Source organism: Pagrus pagrus, assembly GCF_965226575.1.
Source record: "Pagrus pagrus genome assembly, chromosome: 4".
Lineage (NCBI taxonomy): Eukaryota > Metazoa > Chordata > Actinopteri > Spariformes > Sparidae > Pagrus > Pagrus pagrus.
The window spans coordinates 26,801,146-26,827,563 of NC_140188.1; the positions used below are offsets into that span (position 1 = coordinate 26,801,146).

Consider the following 26,418-nt stretch of genomic DNA (forward strand, 5'->3'; position numbering starts at 1 on the left):
ACTCCACTTCCTTGTTGCTGCCATCCAATAATAATGAGAGTGGGGCCAGTCATGGAGCTGCACCACAGAGCGTCAACTGAAAGAGAAAGTAAAAATCTCTCGGGGAAGTGAAGCAGCACCATTATCCTTCTTATTGTTCAGTAGAAGCACAGGCATGCTGTTTCCCATGTACTGACCGTCAGAAAGAAACGAACTGAAGATTAAACAGGACGGTAAACCGAAACTTTCAGTGCCGCGAAGTTCATTTCAGGTCACGACGAGATTAAAAAATGTCCCGCGGTTCAAACGCAGGTTTCGACCGACACATCACCATATTTTCACCGGAGGGCCGCCTCTACCAAGTCGGTAAGAGACACGTTTCCTCTGGTGTTTTCAGTCCTGAAGCGTAGTTATACTTTAAACTGCACAAAATAAGTCTACTAGCAGTACGACTCGCAGTTACTAACTACTACAAACAACACAAAAATTGTATTACCAAGCTAGCTAAAGTGGTTAGCTTGTCGGTTGTGTCTGAGTGGAGTGCAGTTAGCATCAACATTTGTAACTAAGTTTCCTCTTTTTAAAAATCTACCTATTAGGTAACACACTTCGCCATTACGAGTGAAATTAAACTCTGGATATAATTTTGAAGGTTAAAGTATGTTGAATTCTTCAGTGATAACTGTAAATTATGTTCATTAGTGTGTGTAAGTAACTTATGTTAGCCTACTGAGCTAATTTGCTCCTCAAAGTTAAATTCATATTAGCCTAGCCTACTGATGTGTTGTTGGTGAAGGAGCATGCAGGCAGTTCTCCACTCATAAACAGGATATCAAAGCCTGTAATGTTACATTAAAAAAGTTGTATTGTTTTTAATTCTCATTCTGTCCGTGTGTCACATGTGCTCTCATGCAGAGTATGCCTTCAAAGCCATCTCCCAGGGCGGGCTGACATCTGTGGGGGTCCGGGGGACGGACAGCGTTGTGGTGGTCACACAAAAGAAAGTACCTGTAAGATATGTCACACACACACACACGCACACACCTTCCCCTGGATGATGATGGTGATGTGAGTTCAAGTGAAGCCTCACAGGAGTCATGACTCCAGCTTTTTGCTGACTTGACAGTCAAATATGAACAAGATCCTGCTTTAAAAGTGCTAGCACTCACATTACCAAGCCAAGACTATTTTGTTTTTGGCAAACTTCTATCACAGATAGAAAAGAAGGACAAAATAAAAGTTATCTTTTTTTCCATCCTCTGTCAGTTTAAGTGTCTAATCATCATAAACCAAGGATGAGTGGGCCTAAATAAGTCTAAAAAATGATAATGGATCGCAAACATCAACCCGCATTGCCAAATACTTTCATGCAAAGCTCTGTGTAAGCAGAATGGCAGCCCAAGACACATGTCTGATACCATATCTGTAAGATAGGGAAGCACAATGATGGGATGCAAAATTAACTTTTTTGTCCTCTGGCCAATTGACCAGTGAATGTTGGTTGTATCAACCATTCAGTAGATTTTTGGGGCTTGTGAGTGAAGCAACTCCACCAACCACCTGCATATTTTACCAGAATTTGACTGGGGGCTAGTGCTGATTGTGTGCCCCACATGATAATATTGGTGCATCATCAGTATTGGCCGATAAGGCTTTAAAATGAAATATTGGCCTGACATAAACATTTCTTCTGACAGGCTGATAAAATGACACTTTAATTACACTGTTGAATGAGTAGATTTCTTATTTTGCCCAGTGAATATGTACCTTTTGAAAAGCTTTGTATCTGCCAGTGAGCCATCACAAAACAGTAGGCACAATACTATGTTAATTCCACAACAGGAGAGACTTAAATTTCTCTGCAATTGGGTAAATATTGATTTCAGCAGTCGCCTATTACTCATTATTTGCAGCGTTAAAAAGCTTTGGTAGGAACTGTACCAGAGCTCACTGCTTTGGTATGTGGATACCCCTGATCATAGTGTGTTTGTAATAAATGCAGTGTTGATATTTTCACAGGCACAGTGATATTATTGATGTGTCTCAGCACAATATAATTTTGTCAATTGGATGTGACAGTCTCTCCTTCTCCCGACTGCAGGACAAGCTGCTGGACTCTTCAACTTTGACCAACATGTACAAACTAACCCCTCGCATTGGCTGTGTGATGACTGGACACAATGGTATGTGTTCAGCAGCACACTCGCAACACATTATAATTTGTTGTTTGTTATAATTCTTTAAATCAGGATGATAAACAAGTGGTGGAAAATAGTGTTATATAACGGTAATGGGCTGTTGGATTTTGTTATTAGTCTTGGTGAGATTCGTGTTTGTTTACTGTGATGTCTGAAAGATCATATTTACTATCTTAATATTGTTTAAAAGCTACGCTGTCCCCCATCTTCTGTCTTGCGCAGCGGACGGTCGTTCCCAGGTTCACCGGGCTCGAGTGGAAGCAGGGGAATGGAAGTATAAGTTTGGTTACGACATCACGGCAGACGTGTTGTGTCGCAGGTTGGCTGATATCTCCCAGGTCTACACACAAAACGCCGAAATGAGGCCTCTAGGCTGCTGTGAGTGGTGGTCTTCATTTCTACCTCTTAGTGTTCATGTCTTTGTTCATACTGCTCTTCATCAACTACTCACTCGCTCTTGTTTGATCTTTTTAAATGTATTTTTTTATCAGCAATACAGTTGCCATTCACTCACAGGAGGGAAATACCCAGTGCTTTCTGCTGCACATTTTCATTGATATCGTACCTCACATTGACAGCAACTGCTCTGTCTTTGATTTTCATTTCCATTAATTATCTTATCCCAGAGCTTGTATTTATCTTTATTTTCTAAATGGTTGTTTTTTTAAAATACAACACAGCCACTGAAGTGTAAGAGTTTGCAAGGGATCATCAAAAAATAACTAAACATGCAGTAAATTAACATAAGAGGTATCTTCCCTATTATGTGTTCCTTCATCCTCCCTCTCTCTCCTTCCTCTTCCTCTGTCTGCAGGTATGATCCTTGTGGCAATGGACCCCCAGCAGGGTCCTGTTCTGTATAAATGTGACCCAGCAGGCTACTACTGTGGCTTCAGAGCCACTGCGGTCGGGGCCAAACAAACAGAGGCCAATAGTTACCTGGAGAAGAAACTGAAGAAAAAGCCTGAACTGACCCACGACAGGACGGTGCAGGTAGAGGGAAACCTAAGTTTCTTTCACACATAGTTCCTGGTAAAATCCTGGGATAACCTTTCAGGTACTGCTAGTGATTTTCAGGATTGAAACATTCAGGATAATTTCTGTCTTGCACCTTTTCACACATGCAATGGCAATGCCAGGCTAGATAGGGTAAGGGACAGTCAAGCAGATGACAGTAATGCAAAACTTGTCAATGCCAACTGCTGTAAAACTCAACAAAAGAAGAAGAGGTTCGGGGCCAAGGCCAGATGTACCGGTATTTTCAGGAGCATGGCACACAAGGAGCTGTTTTTGTCCAGTGCCAGTGCTCTTATAATATACAGTATTTCAAATTCAACAAGTTGGCTAGACAAGTAATGATTTTTAGTGGTCTACTCAAATCAGAATCACACATTCGATACATTAAAAGTAGTGGTGGGACTCGCTTAAAAAAATTAATCTAATTAATTAGAGGCTTTGTAATTAATTAATCTCAATTAATCGCATATCAATATTTGACACGAGAAGCAACATTTTTCAATTCAAATGGGTTTTGGTATATGACTGAATCAATGAATAGACACATAAATGAGCTTAAACAACAAAATCATGTCTATTTTCATCACTGAGTCTTAACATAAAGAGCAATATGAATAAAGAATATTATGATTGCATTGTTCACAAGGCACACATTTAAAATCAAGTTAGCTATATTTAAGCTTTTTCAGGACTTTTTGTAAACGTTCTATGTCTTAAACACCGTTGTTTTTGTTTATTAAAATAAAAAACAGCACTTAGTACAGCACATTCCAGAAAAGTGGGTCAGACGACGCTATCTGTAGCACCGCTTCTAGCCCCTGATCTTCTACCATGAGAGTGGCCGACAGTCCACTGCAATCCACTTTGCCAGTGCGTTTGTTAATTTGTCAGTCGTGGACTTACTCATTTTGGCTCTGAACCCTGTCATCTTGTCGAGTGTGGATTGGCGACACTGCCTGCTCGAACTAGGAGCGTTGTCTGTGCTAGCTGCAACATGTTTGGCATTGAGGTGGTAGCGGAGGCTGAAAGTGCTCCGGTGATAGGCAAATTCTTTCTTGCACAATTTGCACACAACTGTGTGCAGGTATGTGGGTGTGGGAGGGGGGGGTGCTTTTTTTCTGGGGGAAAGACACCGATTAATTTATAGTTCAGAGAATAATGAATAGACTGGTCCTTTGTGTCCTGATAAATTGTTCTTGAACCTGAACACTGAAACCATATTCACCCATCTGCCATATATTTCTTGATATGAAAGGCTTCTAGAGAAATGCATTGATTGTACCTTTTGTTTTAGTGAAGGCATGTATTTGGAGCAAAAACAGCTTTCACTCCCTTGAATCCACCGTTAGATTTCTCTTTGATAACTTGGCTTAAGAGAACATTTAAAGAGGCATGTTCAGTATGTGTTTGAGCTAATCAGGTCACCCACTTTCTTTATTTCCAGTTGGCTATATCCTGTCTGTCCTCTGTCCTGTCCATGGATTTCAAGGCCAGTGAGCTGGAGGTCGGCGTGGTCACTAAGGAAAAGCCCAAGTTCAGGTAACTTAACCCAAACTAACTGTACATTGACTAATGATGTTGATAATGGTTATGATTTTAATCTTTTAGTGTAATTAACACACTTTTTACTACCTTGTGTATTTTTTGTTATTTTTTATTTTATTGTTTTGAAGTAGGGAAGTCTGCCTTTTATCACTCATTGTTCACTCCTCACTCTTTGTTCTGTGTTCTTCAGGACGCTGTCGGAGGCAGAGGTAGAGGTCCACCTGGTTGCCATAGCAGAACGAGAGTAAAGGTTCCCTCACAAACTTCAGACCACAATTCATCATAGTAATTCATTTTCTGTGTGTCTGCTAGCAACAGTCTGACGCTAAGTACATCACCTGTATGTCCAGAGAACTCTGTTATTAGGGATCGATACAGGTTTGATTTGTAGACAGTTCCAGTGGGCTTTTTAAAACACTTTAATATAGGTAAGTGACACAGTGTTTAAATTATGATCTTGCACATTAAACCATCTTTAGTGGACATCACTGGCAACACCTCCCACCTTCATTCTTTTCAAATAAAGAAGTTTTTGATTGCTGGTTATTTAGTGTGACGCCTACTGCTTTGTTTGGATATGTACAGAATATTTGTCATGCAGCTTATTTTATACTGTGTGTTTATAAAACCAACTTTGTCGTCATCTCCACACTCATAACGCTGCAATAACATTTCCATCAGATTCTTTGTCAACCCCTTAAAACAACTGTCATAATAAATTTGAATAAAAAAGAAGACTAGAAACACTTGTCCTGTTTTTCCTTTAAATGAAGTTGTTAAGAAGGTGAATCAACTTTTATCAATAAAATGGATAGTCCAAATTTTGCCAGATATCCCCTTGTTGAACAGCAGGTGGCATGAGTGAGTTGATAACATTAGCTGAGGTTCCTTGTTATTGACTGACAGCAGGTCAGTTCACTGGTCAGAGCACAAAGACGGGAATGAATCGACAAATGATTCAAATGAATGATATTGTAGATTTGGAGTTGACAAGGGCTCAGAACTAAGTGCAGTCACTGATATTCACACAGTAGTACACAACAATAACTAGGAAGTGAGATATTTGGTTATTATAGCAGCAATGATAGTGGTATTGATATTTTTATAATGTATATCATACTGAAATGCATATCCAGTGTCCACATTGCTGGCCTCACAGTGCTGCACTGTCAATCATCCATTCTGTCCACTGCACTGTAGGTTATCCTGAGCTACTTCATATGAGCACTAGATGGCAATGGTGTGTCTACTTCTACCTTTGAGTATTTCATAACAGAATTCAGTATTTCTGTGTGTACTTTTCTATTTGAGGAAAACCTATTTTGACTCTTGTCAACAATTACCCTTCCGATGCTTCGGCGATTGCGTGTGTGTGCGTTTGTCATACAGCCAATCCTGGCACGACATCTTGTTATGTGTGCCTCCGTGTATGTGCGCGTGTCAGTCTCCACCACAGTGACCCACCAGTCTAACATGCAGATCACTGTCCTGTTCAATTACTGAATATTGCTTGCGGTCTGAATTTATAAGCACTTCGGGGCACACACTTATTCAAGCTTAAACATTAAAGAAAGTAAAATGACAGAGAACAGAAACGTGAGTCTGCTTTTACTTTATTAAAAATATGAAGGTAACATGTTGAAGGAAAATGCTGTGGATTTACAGAATTTAATTCATTTGACAGGGTCATCAAAAAACAATTTTATAACACATAAACAATATTATATTCTCTTTTTAACATCAACACAAAGAATAAATTCTGACTTACCTGTGAGACATAATGTAAATAAGAGTTTTACAACTTATACAGCCTTACAGCCTCTCTGTGTATTTGTGTTAGTAGAGGTAAATCTATAAATTACAAGAGGTGCCCAGAATTGTGCCTTGGTTGGTGAACACTTGCAGTATCTTTGTGAGATCCACACGACAGAGATACTTGTGCTGCAAAATTAGAAACACTTATTCATTTAAGAATAAAGATTGTAGGGTCATTCAAAAATGGCATCTCTCACAGGTCATAACTACTCACTCCTGGGAATTAAAAGAGGGATTGTTAAATTGTGGATCCTCTGTTTGTTTGCAGACACAATTAGGATTTAGGCTGAGAGGCTTGTGTTAGTGAGTTTCAGTGAGAGCAGCAAAAAGCCCCACTAGTCTCCTTAAAGCTACTAGTGCAAGACGATCCTAAGTTACATTGATAAGCCTCTAAACTTAATTCCTCTCTTGTCCACTTCACTTTACACGCTGGAGCGTTTCATGTTTTTTTTAGATGAATAAAGTCTGAATATAGAGGTATAAATCCTGGCATACAGAGTAGGTTATTGGTTAAAGTAAACTGGCCTTTTGAATACAATAAAAGAGATTTGGAAAGGAGGTCAGTGCTCTAACTGGTGACTCGAAGCTGTCTCATGTCCGTCTCTTCATCCTCATGTCTGGTGCCGGATGCACATGATAACCTGGCAGAACACAGAAAGCAGAACCACTGTTAGGACCAACAGGCATCCACTTTGGATGAGTTCAGAAAGCCAGACAGTTAAATCTGTCAGAGTTGCTTACTGTAATCATGCCAGCTACAAGCAATCAGTACACCATGTTAGCATGTTGTCACAGGGATCAAAGTGGTGGTCATGAAGTCGTATGTGCTGTATGTTTTCCACACTGGCTCTAGTTAGAGAACGGGGGCTCGTACATGTGTAAATTGTTCACATCTGTCTCTCATTCACATTCCTGACACCAACTACCATTTTCACCAACAGAGATACAGGCTTTTTCATGAAGGCTATATCGATACATTGCAGTAGGAAAGGCCCAGGTGTAAATAATAAAATTAATGAATGATGGCTGAATTCTATTTAGCTGCTTCAGATTAACGGTCCTGGTATTGTGCATGCTGGCTCACTGTCACACTGTCGTGGCTTACTGGGCCACTTGAATAGAACAGAGCCATTATTAATATGTGTGCTGTGAAAAGGGCCTTTTGTTACTGGTGTTACTGAGGCCTTGTCAAACATCAAAGGGAAACAACAAGGTTTTTGGACATAATCAAGTGACCAATGTCAAGCTACCAGATAATTAATGATTGAAAAAAACAACAACCAAACACCTTGTAAGTATCTGTAGTATATCATTGGCATTCTGACTATTGAGATCCAGCATAAACTATTTTTCAATATAACACACCTTTTAAGAGTGCAAGTGCTAATTCACAATAGCTATGGCCACATATGCACATACATTCATGCATTCATGCATTAACACACGCAACTTCACAAACACTCGACCTCCATGGCAAAGCTCCTCCTCATAGATAGAAAGTTGCAATTGCTACAGTATACAGTGGGCACATATTGGTTGAACAATGCTGATGCTAATGCTCAATGCTAACTCTAAATATATTACACTCGTCTTTGGCATCACATGTAATTATAAACTTCCAGACACATCATGAATGGAATTGTGTTGTTTATGTACGTCTGTCTGTCTATCTGTGTGTGGGAGTCTTTCTACAATAAGTTTGGCCACGTTAAGTGAATCTTTTTAAAAGTTATGTGCTTTTTTGTTAGAGTTGTTTTGAGTCCACTCCCACTGCCACTCCCCGTTTTAGCCAATTGGCACAAACACAAACACACACCTTCACACACACTTGATCTCCATGCCGAATTTCGGCCTGCTAGAGTAAAAACTGTGTCCAAAGGGTGGGGAAATTTTTGTGGACTAACTAACTGACAGAACGAGCTATAGTTGTCGGTAAAATGTTAGTTTATATTATGTTCACCTGAGATACATTCAACAAAGTAGCCCCTGGAAGTTAAAAACAACACACATTGTCTCCTTTTTCAGAAGTTAAGTAGTCTCATTGCCACACTCATCATTTAAACCATTTACTCAAACCTGCAGTTACATTTTAAAGTGGTAAGGTGACCTTATTAGCACATATCTGCCTATTTACACATCCAGCAGTTACTGAGAAACACCATTATTACCTCTGACAAGGAGGTTATGATTTCACCTGTGTCTGTTTGTCGGTCGGTTAGTTGGTTTGTCAGCTGGTTTACACAAAAACTACCCAACGGATTTCCATGAAGCTTGAATGGAGGATGGGTCTCGGCTATATAGATTATAGACCCCCATTAAATTTTGGTGTGGATCTGGATAATGCGACAGAGCCAGGATTTTTTTCTCACTTTTGTTTATTCATTCATTGAAGATGGAGCGTTTTTGAACAGTTTTGTTAATTTCTCAGGGAATAATGCAGGGATCTTGAAAAAAATCAGGCATATTTAGGTAACTGGTAGCAATTTGATGCAGTCCAATTAAAAATCTGAATCTAGCTAATTTAAATATATTTATTTGATATTGGATGAGGCTTGGTGGAGGTATGCACTCTACTGAGTGCTATTCAAGTTGATTACAGTGCCACAGGAATGAGTCCTAAAACTAAAACTAAAACTAAAATAAGTTCCCTCTTTGAAGACAATGGTCATTGTAATGAGTCTGTGGGTTTTTTTTACCCCGAGATATGTCAGTAAAGTACCCCACGTTTTAATTAAAAAGCGTGTATGTGTCTCAAAAAAGTGGTTGCCAACAAGTGGCTACATTAAACGCCGTCATGCCGATCACAGATACTCATCTACCCACTATTCTGTCTTTACAGGTGGACTATAGTTGCAAACAATTCTAACTCTAACTATCCAACTTGTAGCTTGATCACTTTATTGTGGATAGTATAGTGTGGTAGGAAGCTTATTGGTGGTGACGTTGAAGTCATGCGACCGTGATGCAGTATCATAAACTTGTGTTCGTCACAGAGCTCCTTTACTGCCATAATCCAAAATCAAATTCAAAAATCCCGTTGGCTTTTTGATGAGGGAACCAGGGCGATGCTAACTTCCAGGTTAGCGTACAAAAATACATCATCTCTGCAGCACTCTATACAGGGGGACACTAGCTCAAAGCAATTAGCTGCACCTTACTGTTTTGGCTCTTGATTTTAAGACATTTTCTTCGTCTGGCATCTAAATTCTGTCAATAATAAACTAATTTCAGTGTTCTTTTTCTGTTTAACAACCCTTATCCCAGCCATAACTGACTCCATGTACCAAAATGCACACTTTCCTATGTTCTTTTGCTCCCCCTGCCTTCCTCACCTCACATTCTTTACTTCCATCTCCCCCATGGCTGTGCTCCTCGAACCTCACCCCTCCATTCATACCACTTGTCTTCTTCCAACCCTTTTATCCTATACGCAAATTCAAACCCTCCTTTAACTTAGCCACTTTAGCCTTCCTATGTCTGCTCCCCTATCGGCTCTCGCTTTACCTCGACCACTGCCTCCACCTGTTCACTCCAACTACTCCACACCACATTCTCCTTCCTCTCCCCCACCACCCCCTTCCTCCCTCCACCAATATGAAATGTTGACCCTGTGGCTGGTGTCTCCTGGTACTGAGACTGCCTGCCAAGCTGTATGGGCCCACTGCATCGGGTAGCCAGGCTGTGTGTGTGTGTGTGTGTGTGTGTGTGTGTGTGTGTGTGTTGGGTCACGGCGTGGGGATTAGGTGTGTGTGAGTGATTGAGGGTGACAGCGGCCCTAGCATTAGGGGCCCTGTGGCAGATTTCATAGTCCTGTTTTAGACACACTAAGCTGGATTTACCAGCAGCAGTGTGTCAGCAGTGATGCAGCCTGCCTGGACCTCCTACAGAACACACACACACACATGCACAAGCACACACACATGTACTGTAGACCATTGTCACCTCTGACCTGTCCTATCTACCTGCAGCCAGTCTGACCGTCCCATCATCCCTCTCTGTCTGTCTGTCCTCTGTCCATCCCTCACCGCTAACAGTTAAAAATGTCTTCCTGCTGTAACCTGTCTGATTTACCTTTAGTTTGTTGCAATATTTTCACGCTACAGTAAATACGTGAAAGCACAATGGACTCTGTGATACATGCAAGACCACTGTAGCATGCACTAAGCGCCACCGCGGACCTCGACCCCAAAACAAACACTCGGGCCCTGTTACACTAGCATCTATCACGGAGAAACTTTGCACAGAATCCATTTCATTCTAATGGAATGGCCACAAACGGTGGAGTGCAACTTACTTTGGTGAACTTTGATGGGAAAGGTTTGAACATTGGAGGCCTTTAAAAGGTGCAATAAGTGTTTCTGAAGGAACATAGCTGATTGTTGAGTCGTCAGATACAGACGCTTACGGTCAGTGGATCGTGCCGGCTACCCAAAGCATTTGTATTTGTCGACCCAGGACTGAGACTCCACAATCAACTATCTTACACATACACCTTTAAAGAGGCGCAGATAGAGTGCAGTCCAAAACGGAGAAAGCTATCCTTTTAGGTAATGCTGTTAAGTTAAACACTTAACTGGCAAAGTAAAGATTGCAGTGCAAACGCCTTGTAATGTAGCATATAGTCAATGGTGATCATGGTCGAATTAATGGCGTAAATGCATGTGCTTAAGTGTGGTTTGCTTCTGATACTAATACGCAAAACCATTTCTCTGTGCCTGTCAGTGGTGGGACTTTATGGCCCATAAAAGAGCGATTGACAAGATTATGTAAGGCCAGCAATTGATAAATACGATAAAACACATGCAGCTGGATATAAAGATGAGATGGTGTGTGAAGTGTCGATTATGATTTTAGCCTCCTCACAAGTAGGGCTGCAGCTAACGATGGATTAATTATTTTCATTATCGATTAATCTGCAAATTACTTTTTACACTTGATCATTCAGTCTATAAAATGCACATCACAATTTTCCCAGAGCCAAAAGTGATGTCTTCATTTGCCAGTCCAAAACCTAAAGACTCTTCATTTACTATCATAGATTACAAAGAAAGCTGCAAATCCTTAAACGTAAGAACATTTTGTCTTATAAAACTATTCAGAAAAAAACTATTAGACAAATTTCAAAATGGTTGACAACTAATTTTCCTATATGAACCATTAATCACTATAATCGTTACAGCTCTTCTCAAAAGCCTCTCAAATTTCCCGATCACACTTCCTGCATCTGACTATTGTTCACCCTTAGCGTCTCTCCTGTGCAGTTGCATGCTGGGAGTGCTGCTGTGTATGTGTGGTCAGTTTGAGTGTGTTACTGCAGGGGGTATGTGAGGCCACTGTGGCCCCGCGTGTCTGCACACACATGTACTGATACTTGATTGTGTGTGGGTTTTTTTGTGTGTGAATGTTTATGCGCACACCTTTGTCCGTGTGAGTGTGTGTGTGCGTGTGTGTTTGTGTGTGTGCCTGCTCCCAGATCTCTGTTACAGCCTGTCCATTGTGAAAGAGAGTGTTGAGCAAGATCCTGACCCACCGGCGGGTACTAATCAGACGCATTCCTTGGGATTAAACGGCCAATTAACAATAAGAGAGCCATTGTAGCCCCTTCTCCTTGTGCGTCACAGTGAAAAGGTTTTGTGTGTGTATACGTGTCGCAGTGGGTGCGTGTGTGACTCTCTCTGTGTGTGTGTGAGAGAGCATGTGCTTTTGTGTGTGCGAGGTGCGTTTAGTCATCCAGAAACTTCTCTTTGTGATTTTCTACCAACATGTTGCACTTGTGTATTGCCCGGCTCGGGGTTTAAAGTAACATGCACGCTACAGCTTCATCAAAAAACTTTTGTGCAATTTTAAACAAACACATGCTGTTAATAGAGTGAGAGACGGTGCATTATGGATCCTGCATGCCAAAAAGTGGCTGCAAGTCAGAATGTGTGTGTGTGTGTGTGTGTGTGTGTGTGTGTGTGTGTGTGTGTGCTGTGTTTGACACAGTCTTCTAAATGATGCAAGTTAATCCCTGGTTAGTTCGAGTGGCGTCCACCTGGCCTTTACATTGTGATTTAAACAATAAAGTGAACTTTCTGCTTTATTCTACTCTTAAGTCACAAATGCAGTTGGTGCATGCATTTGTGTGCTGCTGTGCATGTTGTGAATCCATCATGTTAATGCATTAATGTGTACAGAACAGGTATCTTCAATAACTATGCTTGTGTGTGTGAGTGTGTGTGTGCTTGTGTCTGTAGGGTGGGTATATGCATCAGTGTGGCACGTGTCGGAGTGTGGCAGAGGATTAGTGAGGCTCAGGGCCTGTTGCTCCACTTCCATGATTACTACTGCTGTCTACTGCCATATGGGGTGGTGGGGGGTGCAGTTAGGGGCGGCTGGTGGTGGTGGTGGGGGGGTGCAAGCTACTGTACCACGCGATACACAAACACACACACACACACACACACACACACACACACACACACACACAATAATGCCCCCCTTCTCCAACACACCAGCACACCACCACACACATGCTCCCAGAACACATGCCCGGAGGGGGTTCACACACACACACACACACACACACACACACACAGAGTCCTTCATAAGGCAGTGCATATGAAACCTTGCATGAATGCACATAAGAGCTTTGTTTAAACAGTTGAAGTGTGTGTGTGTGTGCTCCTTGTCCATACACCTGCCCTGCCTAAGAGCTTAATAACTTCTTTTTATATGAGCAATGCATCATCTAATTTCTTTACAGTCAGCTGGATTCTTTAAAACATAGTATTAAACACAAATACATTCAATGTTGTTGGGTCACCTATACTGCAGTACATTTTATTATTTACTGAAACACTAATTGTCATATTTTCATCTCTCTCTCTCTCTTTTTTTTTTTTTTTTTTTAAATCTAAAGTGTTTTGATTGTACTTTGGATGAATTATAATAACATATAATTGTGAATTATTAATGAATCATCATTTAACTGTAAAGAAATGTCTCTTCATTAACCAGCTAACAGTTAAAGAATATCTAAATTATTGCTGCTGAAAATGGTCACAGAGCTGCTTTTTATCACACTAAATTATTGATGCAACCTTTTTCAATTAGGTTTCATGCACAGAAAAAAAATGATCCTAATGCTTGTGATGCAAGTATTAGGATAAAACATTTTCACAGGGTTTGATAACCGTCTGGATATGCAAATTCAACTGAAATTGCTCTGATTATCTTATTACAAGTGTATGAGTATGATGGCATGAACAGGTGCTAACTTGCTAAAACCCCAGACAGTTTTCAAGGAGGGGGCTAAATGATGACAGTGAACACACACACACACACACACACAAACGCACACACACACACACACACACGCACACACACACACACACACACACACACACACACACACACACACACACACACACACCCCACCTGCTGCTGTCTGCAGTGGATTAGCGATCTGTCTACCCACAGAAGACAGCAGGACACACACATTCACGCGGCAGGGGGCCTACTGTCTGTGAAATTGATCAAGATACTGGCCAGACATTATTAACAGATGAAGTCATGGTCAGACTCTTCTGTCACAGACACTTTGCTAAGGACCTTCAGTGCCTGGTTAGGGTGACATATAGGATGAAGACACATAAAAGCATCTATCCAGTTCCCAGCTGGTTAACACGCCTCAGCCTGAGCAATAACTGTTAACTAAGGGAACATAGCCAGGTTTCTGTTATTTTATTATAATCAGTCATGATGCTGCACAACCTGCAGTCAACCCGAAGTCTGTCTTTACTCTGAGTTGATAAATGCTGGAAGTTTGTACAAAAAAAACAATTTAATAGATGAATGAAGTGAAAGACTGAGTTTGAGTTTTTTCTCTCAGGACATTGCGTGAAAGCATGCATGCAGGACAAATTACCAGACTTAATCCTTAAAATATTGTTTCAGCTATTCTAGAGTAAAGATGGATAACTGGTAGCTAATTATATGGAGTCATTTGTGCAAACCTTGGTTGTGGACCTGGGTCAGTATTTTTGGTGCATGCAAAACAAATATAAGAGTTAAATTACAAATATATCAATATTTTAGGTTTGTAATTTGCAGTAGACTATTAATGTGAAATTGCACAACTAATGGTTAAGACTATTGAAGGATATAAACGTATGTAATTAAAGTTTACTGGCACTAGTAAACGAGTAAACCAACACAACTGTGCTATGTCTATACAGTATATAACCCTGTAGGTTACATATGGATACTGTGTATAGTACGTACACTTGTACACTTATGTAGTTCATCATTATATAAGCGACCACAGCCTGAGTTTATCTTTAGCCTCGACCCATGACAGACTGCTTACAACCCAAGTCCTGCTAAATGGACACACACACGCACACACACACATGTTCCTACACATATACACTTACACATACGCTAATGGCATGTAATGCCAGTCTGACAGCAGGGCCATTTAATGTAACCTGGATGCAGTCTGGGCCCTTCATTTCATATGGCCCATTGTGTTACTGTAGATGGAAGTGCTGTGCAGAGAGACACATGGTCTGACCCGGACTCACGCAGAGTAATCCTCACATCACTTTAATGAGGGGTTAACACACACTGACCTCAATAGACACATACATAGACACACAAACGCACACACTACCTTTAACTACATGAGCATATAGACACTTGCAGCAATATGATAAAAATATATTATCTATTTAAAACAGAAACAAACCAATCTCAATAGTAAAATGACAGCGCATGAATAGTTTGATTAAATCTAGAGCAAGAAAATCCAGAAAAAATTCACAGCAGGACCCTCAGAAAACTCATACTGGGTCTGTCCCAATGCCCCTCCCATACCCCCCTTCCCCATCTGCCTCTCTCTGCCCCCCCCTTCTTCAACTTATTTCTGCCTCTTTTTATCATTGCACTCCTCTACTCTTCCTTCCTTCCACCCCACCCCATCTGTAACTTTCCACCCAGTTTCCTCCAGTAACAATTTTGAACTCCAACAGTAAGCACCACCACACCTTCCTCCTGGTTTGTCTCCCATTCAGTCAGCCTCTCCATTGCTCACACAAACACACACACACACACACACACACACCACCGTGGCTCTCTCTCAGCTAGCATCGCTCGTTCCCGTCCCATAAAGCTCAGTTACCTTATCAATAATGATCGATGGAGCCCTCGAGCTGAAGGTCCTGCTCCCTGTCCCTGTGCAGCGAGCGCTCGGTTCTCTCCATCCACCCTTCCTCTGTCAATCTGGCCACAAACCCCTCTTTCCTCCCTTTATCCCGAGGTAAGATACTTACTTTTCAGATAAAGCATATTATGATAAATCGGCTGAACTCTGTGCGTGTGTGTGTATGTGTGAGTGTGTAACTGTCACAAACACACACACACATACACTATAAGTACACAGTGTGCACACAGACATACAAAAATACAGTGTGTGTATCGAACAACATGATGTCAGAGGTACTTAACAGCTGGAAAAGTGTTTGTGTTTATATAATGCGTGTGTGTGTAAGCTTTGGGTCTGTTGGGACGTGATGGTTTTTGGTTTATGTCATGTCATTAATCACTCAATCATGGAACAAATGATTAGGGGTCTTTCCTCTTTTCATGTTTTCATCATCAGAATCATCACACACACGAGCAGCAGATTGGAATCAAACGCACGCAACAAAGACTGGTTTACCAGGAAGGATTCTGGGAAAACTTAGCTTCATTATTCTCAATTTTCTGTACAACAGAACAGAAAGAAAAAAAGCCAGGCCTGTAGTTTCTGTTAATAAAAAAAGGCCCAGCAAGCTTCATCCGAATGATGATTGTGTCTGAGTCAAACTCCAATTCAATTTCAATTTGAATCCTTTTTTTCATTTTTGATCTGTTGGAGTGGTTGCACAATTGATTGAATAGAAAAACAGGCCGGTGAAACAGTATCACGCAGATGTGACTGAGGTAGATTGTTTGAGGGTTTTTGTTTTTTTTCCCTTTTTTACTATAATTGTCCAGTTTGCTCTCTGCCTCTTAGCTCAATGAAAGACACATGGATACAGGTTTGTTAATGAAATGGGATGAGACAAATAGTGGAGCATATGGGCAAATGTTCTCTAACAAAGTGGGATGGAAGTTAAGGTCAACGAGGGGAATAAAAGAGTTTGGAGAAAATGAAAACTAAATGAAAATACAATGGCTGTGTTTGCCTTTGGGACATGCATGCATGCTTGTTTCAAAATGGGATGTTTATGAAATCCTGTGTGTCCGTGTGTGTGTGTGTGTGTGTGTGTCCGTGAGAGTGTGTGTGTGTAGGAGTATAGATTAGATGTACTAAGCCTCTTATGTGTTGGTTGTCCTTAATTTGCGTCTGCTCTGGGTCCTAGTGCGTCCAAACTACCGGCAGTCCTTCATCACAGAACAATTTCTGCACAAACAACTCATAGCGTCACATGTCGTGCAACAATAAAATACATAGTCTTATTTTTGAAGAGCATTAATATATGGTACTTACTACCATTTGTATATGATTATGCACATGTCCAGATAAAAAAAATACAAGATTACATTTTTCAATCTAAATTACTTTGAGGATGACTGAAATTAATAAAACTGAATAAATTAGACAACCAGTTTCACTAATCCATTGTACAAACTGCTTTCTCACAAGAATGCAGAGTTGTTAACTTATTTAATCCTTCTTATGACATTAAACCAAAGATTAACAGTGCAATAAACAAATCACAGGATGTTTCTATGCTATCTCTATGGTAACTAGTGTGTGACTGTTTAGTGCTTACTGTTTTTGGTTGGGTGTATTTACTGTAGGCCTATCAATAGGAATTTACAGGGTATAATATATGCACAGTGGGCCTATCAAAAAAATCTTTCACTGGTCATTTTTAAATGTATTTTAAAATGTAACAATATTTTTTGGAGCCATTTAGAGAGCCAGATGTTGCCTTAATGTATCATTTTTGTATTCACATGCACAAACACCATGGTTACAGGACTGTTGTATTTATCCAGACCAAATTACATGGATATTTCTGTCCCTATGCTATTTTACTCAATGGATTAGGATAATTATTTGATTAATTTCTAATTTTCCAGCATTCTCTTATGGCATATTGTATTATTGTTCTAGTATTATTACATGAATCATAAAGAGGCCGCTGCTAACTAAAAAAAATAACAGAAAGAGCTGTTTATCACAGCTTAAAGTCAAGTGATTTGTTTGTTTCTTGCAAAAGACTTTGAATAAAAATAGCAGGAGAGTATTTAAAGGGGAAATTCAAAAGAAATTCAAACTCAGAATATTGTTATTTACAATATTAATGAGGTAAATAATGCAAACTCAGAGAGATTTATTTTCTCCATAGCTGAATAAACAAGCTGTTCTCAGAGGAAAATAATTTCCAAGAACACTGTTTGAAGCTAGAAATGTGGCAGGGTCCGCCACATATAAACAAAGTAAAACAGTATGAAACTGTGTTGTCCTTTAAGGTCAGTTTGTTCATCCAGTTTATTTAGTCATGAAAACAAAGACAGTTTGTTTATTTAGTTTGTTTAGACATTAAAAAAAAAAGTTAAGGAAGATCCTTCTCTGCTGATTAAAATGTCTTCCCCAAAAAACTACATAGTGCACCTTTAACCCAATTTGGCCGAAATAAATTAGCCTACAAAATAAAATGCGACAGAAGAGTCTGGAGGAAGAAGGTGCGCGAAGTGTGCGCGTGCACTCCAGTGTTGCGAGCAGTGTCGCGCGCGCCCCGAGCCACATATCTCAAGTCTCTGGTTTTCCCGCCGTTTTTTCTCCCTCTTTCTGTCAGTTGGAGGTCTCGAGACATTCTTGTCGTCGGACTCCCCACAGCTGGCTCGAGCGCAGCGCAGTGACAGTCCTGCTGTCTGTTAGTTTACCTCAGGCAGCTAAAGACAACAAACAAACAAACAAACAAACAAACGAAGCGTACCTGGATATGAGCAGGTGAGGCGTCCACTTGAGACAGGAGCTATCCAAACGTCGATAACACACACACACACACTCACACAGGCCTCCTACTCAAACAGCTACACACACACCCCTCAGCAGGTGAGGACATTTTATTTAGAATGGTTCAAACACGCCGGTAAAGTCTCTCTGTCGCTCTGTGTGTGTCTTTATATCTCCGCTTTGGCTTTACAGAGCTAGATAAACCCCTTATACAGTTTGGGCTGTAGCTACATGGGTCTGTGTGTGTGTGCGTGTGTGTGTGTGTGTGTGTGTGTGTGTGTGTGGATTTTAAACTATAAGAAATCCGATTCAATTAACAAGCGCAGAGAATCGGCTTTGGACACTGTGAAATTGTCTCGCGGCAGAGGATGGCACAGGCCAGACTGACGAGCCCAGAGAGGAGAGACACGACTCGGTGTCTGAAAACACACACCGAGGCCTCTGCTCCACTATGTTTTGTTGGAAATTAATACAACAATAAAACGAAATTACCTTTAATTACATTTATTCTCAGTTTAGTCGTTTGGACCAATATTTAATCCAGGTTAAAATGATGACTATTTTATTTTTAGCTGTAAGGCCTCAGGTTACCTGTTGTGTTTTTAATTAGTACAAATAGTTCAGTAAATGAACATTTTGTTTTAGTGCACTGCTGGCCTGTTGGATGTGTCATTTAAAGAAGGCTGCAAAACACTTTGTATGATTTTGTTTGTAGACATTTTATTCAAAAGAGAAAGATCTTCATTAACTGATCTTTTTCTGCCTAAACAAACTAAATAAACACACTCCCTTTGTTTACATGACTGAATAAACAAACTGAACTTAAAGGACAACACAGTTTCATACTGTTTTACTTGGTTGATATGTGGCGGACCCTGCCACCTTTTTAGCTTCAAACAGTGTTCTTGGACCTTATTTTTCTCTGAGAACAGCTGTTTATGCAGATTTTTTTTTTTTTTTAATATCTGAGTTGGTAATATTTCCTTATGAATATATAATAGCCTATTAAAATTTTGACTTTGAATATCTTCTTTTTCAAAACTACACAGTGCCCCTTTAACTTGATGTGTCCTGCAGAATACTTAACTTTAATTATCTATGATGTAGCCTGTAATAAATTGACATCAAAAATATGCATGCAGGTTTATCAATAAATGTAAACCAGTCGCATATTATACAAGCTGGAATAGTATAACGTTGCAATTATAATAATAATAATTATTATTGTTATTGACTATAGTGAATGGATGAATGGGCCGGAGGGAGCATGTTGGGGATCAGAAGGGGATTTAATAGCAGAACAACGCGCTCTTTGTGCTGCTTTTAATCCGGCCTGTACCCCCTTCTCCGCCTCTCGGTTGCTCCACCTCTGCCTCCACACTCCGGCAGGGTCGCCCAATTATTTGAGGAAGCCAATTTCGAAATGGTTCATAACAATTACAAAACCTGAAAAAGGCTCGAAAATAAAATAAAATAATAATAAGGGTTCAGAACACGGCCTCGCAGTCACCATAATTGTTTGAAGTGAACTTTCCAAGTGACTTAATGAACGCAAACGAAATTTAATTCTGTCTTCACTTCTTTCTGTTTTAATTATTGCATTTAAAAAAAAGTATTCTATATTAATTATATGTGGACTACATATCAACAGGTGTCAGTAAGAGCGCTGCTGTAAAGACAAACATTTGGATCATAACGTTTTAAAGTGTTTATAAAACATGAATATAAGATAAGAATCGTGTCAGATCATCCTTCCATATCATATTTAGCACTATAGGCCTGAAGTGAATACAGTGTGTGTGTGTCTGTCTGTGCGCGCGCGTGTTTGCGTGAGCGCGACTTAGAGAGAAAGAGAGAGAGAGAGAGAGAGAGAGAGAGAGAGAGGGAGGGCTCTGGGTGTCTACTTCGGTAAGAAGTTACTTCTAATTAGCCAGCCTCCTCTTGCTCGCCTCACTTGTCCACTCTGCAGATCCACATCCTCTCCTCAGGGACCAGGTACCGTCAGGGGCCCTTGCATTTGTCAGCACCCTTCCGACCGCAGACGGCCGAACCGTTTTGGACCTTCTGCTTTTGGTACCTTTCACCTGGCGACGCCGGTGCGCAACGCAATTACGCACGACTTGGATGGACAGTCTGCTCCATAGTTAGCCTACATTTTTGTTGATTTGTTGTTGATTTCACTGGCTGTTGTCCTTCTTATCTGGATAGAGGAAGCGTAGAATACACAGCCGGTTCCTAAATCAGCTGTGTTTTTACGCGTCAGGTTAACGCAGGTGTTAGGACGCACCGCCGCTACTCGTACAGTTAGAGCCGCAGGTGCCTGGTCTGAAGGCTCCAAGTCAGAGCTGCATTCAAAGGTAATACAGACCAACAAAGAAAAAAATCAAAAACAACAACGAAGTGACAAACAAGCCAGGGTAAAAGAAAAACAGAGAGGGAGGGAGTGACAGAAAAAAAAAACGAGAGAGAGAGAGAGAGAGAGAAAGAGAGAGAGAGAGAGACACCCCCTGGAGACTAGCTAGGAGACCCGGCCCCCGGTCTGAGAGAAGGAGAGAGAGAGTGAGGGAGTGAGGGAGTGTTTTAAAGCCGGCAGGAGGCATGATGTCCTACATTAAGCAACCCCATTACGCCGTGAACGGGTTAACGCTGTCCGGCCCGGGCATGGATCTGCTCCACTCCACCGCCGTTGGATACCCCAGTAAGTACTGAACTGTGACTTATGACTGTATCATTTTCCTATTAATTTAAACCTGTCGTTGCAGTGTTATTTCATGTGAAAGAAAAAAGTTGGTTTGGAAATGCAGCAGCCGAAATTATTAAAGGAAAATGTCGTTGTATATTTTGCGTAAAATGCTTCTTTAAAAAAAATCCAGTTCGCTACTTGTGTGCCATTTTTTAAACGCAGCTGTGAGGTTACGAGTTATGGTTATGAATAGATGTCTCTGATTCTTCAGGCATCACAACATGTGTTCACTTGACCTATAAGTTCAGGATTATAGAGTCAAAAAACAATAAAAATGTGTGTGAATAGAAAGGCAGCCTGTTCTCACACAGACTTAACATCAAATCAGACTCCAATCTGTTGCTCTTATCATGTAACCTATTTACAGAAGGATGCTCATTGTGGTTTACCATAAGCCACTATGTGTGTTTTTTAAATGAATGAACACTTCTTGTATTGTTCTGACGGGCTACATTGCCTGATCAGCATCTGCCATCCTTGAGAAGAGAGTTTGAATGAAGTGATGCCGAGGTTTGGCACCGATGGCAGAAGGCGTGTTACAAAGCTGGGCCTTCTTGACGCAGATTAGAGTCTGAATCAACGAAATGTTGAGCCACTTTTTAAAATTCAGAATCAGTGCCTCGGATTGACTTTCGATTCTCCACTTTGTATATTTCGATTCAAACAGTCTCAGTTAGAGAAAGACCGAAACATACGGCCTGCTGAATCACTTTATTCGATCTATTTAAATCCAATTAAAAACAGCATATTTCTGTTGGTATGTGACACCAGTGTGCTGCTATATGGAAAATGATCGACTAAAATATATTAAACTTCATGCGGTAGTTTGCGAGTCATGTTCTTCAAAATTATATAAATACAGCGACATTCTCGGACAACTCGGAGCTCAAATAACTAACTTGATTCATAACGCATTAAATTATTTTTTCTAGTTTTTGATTAAAATGGCCGGCATTAATAATGCACTAAGCGATTTAAATAGCCTAATAATAATAGCCTGTAAACTGAAACTTCGTGCTGTTTCTTTTCTTTCTGCCTGTTTAATTGTGTTCACAAGGGTCTTTGTGTTAATGCTTGAAGATACTTTATCGCAGAATGTTTTAAATACCAACTTAATAATAACAGCATAGTCTTATTATTATCAATAATAATAATAATAATAATAATTACAATAATAATAATAATAATTAATTAATGATTGTCTTTTTTTCTTTCTTGTAGACACACCGCGCAAACAGCGTCGGGAGCGCACCACCTTTACACGCGCACAGCTGGACATCCTCGAGGCTCTGTTTGCCAAAACCCGCTACCCAGACATCTTCATGAGAGAGGAGGTGGCCCTCAAAATCAACCTGCCCGAGTCCAGAGTCCAGGTAACACATAACAAACCAGTGGACAGAGTTCTGTTTCAGTGTTAAGTGTATTAGTACAGTTACAGAGAGAGAAGAATAATAACATGCAGTTTGACTATTTATTTAAAGTTGTATGTTTGATAATGAAATACTGATGTTATGATTAACCTCCTCTCTGGTGGATCCCTGTCATCCTCCAGGTCTGGTTCAAGAACCGTCGTGCCAAGTGCCGCCAGCAGCAGCAGCAGAGCACAGGCCAGTCCAAACCACGCCCTCCTAAAAAGAAGGCATCTCCTGCTCGTGAGGCCACTGAAGCCAGTGCCAACCCCACCAATGGACCCTACAGCCCTCAACCCCCTCCTCCAGGCACCGCCATCACTCCAAGCTCCAGCTCTGCTAGCGCCACAGTGTCCATCTGGAGCCCAGCCTCCATCTCCCCGCTGCCAGACCCCCTGTCTGCCTCCACCACCCCCTGCATGCAGCGAGCCACCTACCCCATGACCTACACCCAGGCCCCAGCCTACAGCCAGAGCTACGCAGGCTCCTCCTCCTACTTCACTGGTCTGGACTGTAGCTCCTACCTGTCCCCCATGCACCCGCAGCTGTCGGGCACTGGAGGTGCCCTGAGCCCCATCACAGCCTCCTCGATGGGTGGGCCCCTCAGCCAGTCCCCCGCCTCGCTCTCCTCCCAGGGCTACACGGCCGCCTCGCTGGGCTTCGGAGCCGTCGACTGTCTAGACTACAAGGACCAAGCTGCCTGGAAGCTCAATTTCAATGCCACTGACTGTCTGGACTACAAAGACCAGAACTCCTGGAAGTTCCAGGTCTTGTAAATAACAAGTGGGAGGTGGGGAGGGAAGGGGAGAGGGGGAGAAGTGAGAAATTGAAGTAGGGTGTATAACCCAAGATTACTTTTGGTGTGTTGTAGAGAAAGGAAGAGACCTTGGGACACAGAAATCGATTAATCATATCAGCTGAAGAACTAATGAGCTGAAATAATGTCGTCATTTTTCTTCAAAACAATGTGTGTGGGAGTAAACTGATCTGTTGATGCTCGGCTCGGTGATTGTAACATAGACGTATCAGTAATGTTTCCAAGTTAAGTGACATAAACATCAGTCTTGAAATCAAGGAACGGCTGTGTGAAAGCAATATCTGTACAATAAAATCAAATTACTGAGAGAGAGCGACAGCTTTAATTGTCCAGTCGATTAGAGGAAATTGTTGTGATTAAATACAGCTGAACTATAGTGCTGATGACAAGAGGAGAATTTAAAGTAAACATGCATAAACAAATAACTTGTCACTTCCTCAATGCATCCTTCTGATCCAGGACCACTAGTTTTGGTTTATATGCCTCTCTGATTTGAGCTGAATTCAGGAACTGTTCTTGGCTTAGACCACATGTGAAGCAGAGCTTACTTCTTCTAAATTACCACAGCACAACACTTCAGTGACCCGCAAGTTTACCGCATAGACAGCCTTGAAGTCGACGTGTCACCGAACACAAGGACTGACGAGGGCCTACGCTCGTGTTTATCTCTTCCTTCTAGACTTTGTCTTGTATTTTTTGTGATGTATTTCTTTTATAAAAGCTGCTTTTCATCAGCGAGCTGACTCAAAAAGCTTTGAGCCAAACGACTCAACGAACTCAAACCGACATGTTAAAGAGGGTACAGGGTGGCCACTAATTCGATACCATGTGAAAAATATCTAGCAGACAGAAGCTGATGATTCCCAGTAGCCTTGTGTGATACTGACCCTCTGCAGCCTGTGTGTGATACAAGCGGAGGGGGTAGAGTTGGTCACTGAAGTGACTGCAGTACAAACCTGTTGCCTTTGAGCATGGTTGAACATCATTAGCAGAATGTCTCGTACATTGTTAGTTTAATAGGATCACCTCCAGACAATTCGAGCAACAATGGTCTCATTGTGGCTATTGGCAGCCGAGTACTTCCCCCCCGCCCACTCCATCTCACAGTTTGTGCACGAGGTTAGCGAGGTGTAGAAGCAGTTCTTGAATCTACAAATGACTTTATTCTAAACTTTTTTTAGCTGATAAACTGCTCCAGTGAGGTGAGTGCTGATGGGAGAGAAGACTGCACCAGAGAAAGGGAAGGGACTGGGCCGCCACGCAGCCCCCCTTTGCACAGAGAGCTTGGTGCCTCTCTCAACTCCAACCTGTAAAGATGTGATGGGTACCACTTTATGTGTTTGATGTACGTTTGATTTTTTTTTTTTTTTTTTTGTATTAGAATTAAACAATATTATGTTTCTTTAAAAAAAAATTGTGAATTCGTTGAAGTAAAAACTGTGGTAATTTGTTTTGAAGTTAATATTATTATCAGTATTATTACTCTCATTAATATTATGTCTTCAGCTGACATGGACTTTGCTAATATACTTTTTTTTGTTCTTCTTTTGTAAATATTAAAACTTGAAAATGCAATCATGTCTGGTATCAGCAGCGAGTTGTTACGCAGGCGCTCCACCCAACAGAATCTCTCTCTTTCTTAATTTCTAGAAAACTGCCAACTTTTTATTTTTTCTGTTTATATTTTTCTGTTTTCTGCTTCTTCTTCTTTTTTTTTCAAACTCAGGGGTTTATCCAGTAAAAGTAGCAGTAATAGGATACATGCTGTTTATGCTTCTTAATCATTTACTCTACTTTTATCTTTTGCATTACTATAATCTTCTCTGCTTATTTTTCTGATGTGAATTATTTTGTATATTTCATTTGTCTCCTGTGTTCGACCAGTCTCACCACTACCATGCTAGATAGCTATGATGTTTCTGAGACATTAAACAACTTCATTGAAACCCATTGTGTTCTGTGAATCATTGGATTTGAGTGTTTGGCTGTCTGTTTGGCTCCAGGTAGAGGTACACCTGTGACCTAAGTTATTCTTCTATATCTCTACCCATTGGAGCTGCAGTGTCGAAACGTCCAGAGAGGAAGGGGGGTTAGGAATCAGTTTCTGGGTGCATTCCACTAATCCATACAAGAGGTTGAATGGGTATAAGGCAGAGATGAGAGGGAACAGGGCAGAGAGGACACAAAACAGAGCTCCCGCCAGCCTCAAACTGAAGTTGAGCTGAAGAGATGAGCTGATTATTTTGAATTGCTAAATGTTTCTGTGTGTTGCATCCACCTGTAGGCCAGAGGGTCAGCATCCCAGAGGTTGTGAGGAGTGCACTGGATGAAAGGTTTCAATTCGTGGTGAAATGCTTGATAACCTAAAAAGAGGCTGTGCATCTTTTACTGTAACACAATAATTAATAGAAATACAGGAAAAAACATTTGTTTTACTCTTGATGAATGTTCCAGTCCAATATGTAATACACACAGATGTCAACTAGTGCTGTCATCAGTCCACCATTTTGGTCCAGATTGAAATACCTCCACACCTATTAGATGGAGTGCAATGACATTTTGTACAGACGTTCAGGTCTCCAGACGATGCATCCTGATTACTCTGGTGATCATTTGACTTTTCTTCTAGTGCCACCATGAGGGTGAAATGTAATAAATCTGTGACTCTCTTAACTTTTAATTAAGCACCATCCTCAGATAAAAATTTTAATTTGCCCAATACTTTGGTTTGTGTCTAAATACTGGCAAAATGAGTGATATTCCCATCTACCTTAGCTGTACTTTGGTGCTAAGTAGAGATATTATGTGTAACATTTCCGCATTAAAATGTCAAAAAACGACTAGACCTTTGTTTGATGAGGTGTGTACTTATATTATCCCAAATGTTTCCAACAATGTTC

General features: G+C 40.8%; 2 protein-coding genes across 2 annotated transcripts; both read left to right on the forward strand.

Annotated features, from left to right (window-relative positions):
• The first annotated feature begins 1 nt into the window (after position 1).
• On the forward strand, positions 2–5,477 carry LOC311256596 (proteasome subunit alpha type-6-like). The gene is made up of 7 exons (XM_084351770.1): positions 2–345; positions 895–989; positions 2,081–2,162; positions 2,400–2,555; positions 2,992–3,170; positions 4,639–4,733; positions 4,930–5,477. Exons 1-7 carry the CDS (start codon positions 270–272, stop codon positions 4,985–4,987), a joined length of 741 nt encoding a protein of 246 aa, XP_084207896.1. The 5' UTR covers positions 2–269; the 3' UTR covers positions 4,988–5,477.
• A 15,670-nt stretch (positions 5,478–21,147) lies between these two features.
• LOC311256046 (homeobox protein otx5-like) lies at positions 21,148–23,477 on the forward strand (the record flags this gene model as incomplete). Its single annotated transcript, XM_084350794.1, has 3 exons — positions 21,148–21,247; positions 22,514–22,665; positions 22,845–23,477. 3 exons carry the CDS (start codon positions 21,148–21,150, stop codon positions 23,475–23,477), a joined length of 885 nt encoding a protein of 294 aa, XP_084206920.1.
• Positions 23,478–26,418: the final 2,941 nt, after the last annotated feature.

Coding starts and splice junctions, on each gene's coding strand:
- LOC311256596 (XM_084351770.1), top strand. CDS start 270: ATGTCCCGCGGTTCAAACGCAGGTTTCGACCGACACATCACCATATTT. Junction 990..2,080: donor TCACACAAAAGAAAGTACCT/GTAAGATATGTC, acceptor TCCCGACTGCAG/GACAAGCTGCTGGACTCTTC. Junction 4,734..4,929: donor AAGGAAAAGCCCAAGTTCAG/GTAACTTAACCC, acceptor TGTGTTCTTCAG/GACGCTGTCGGAGGCAGAGG.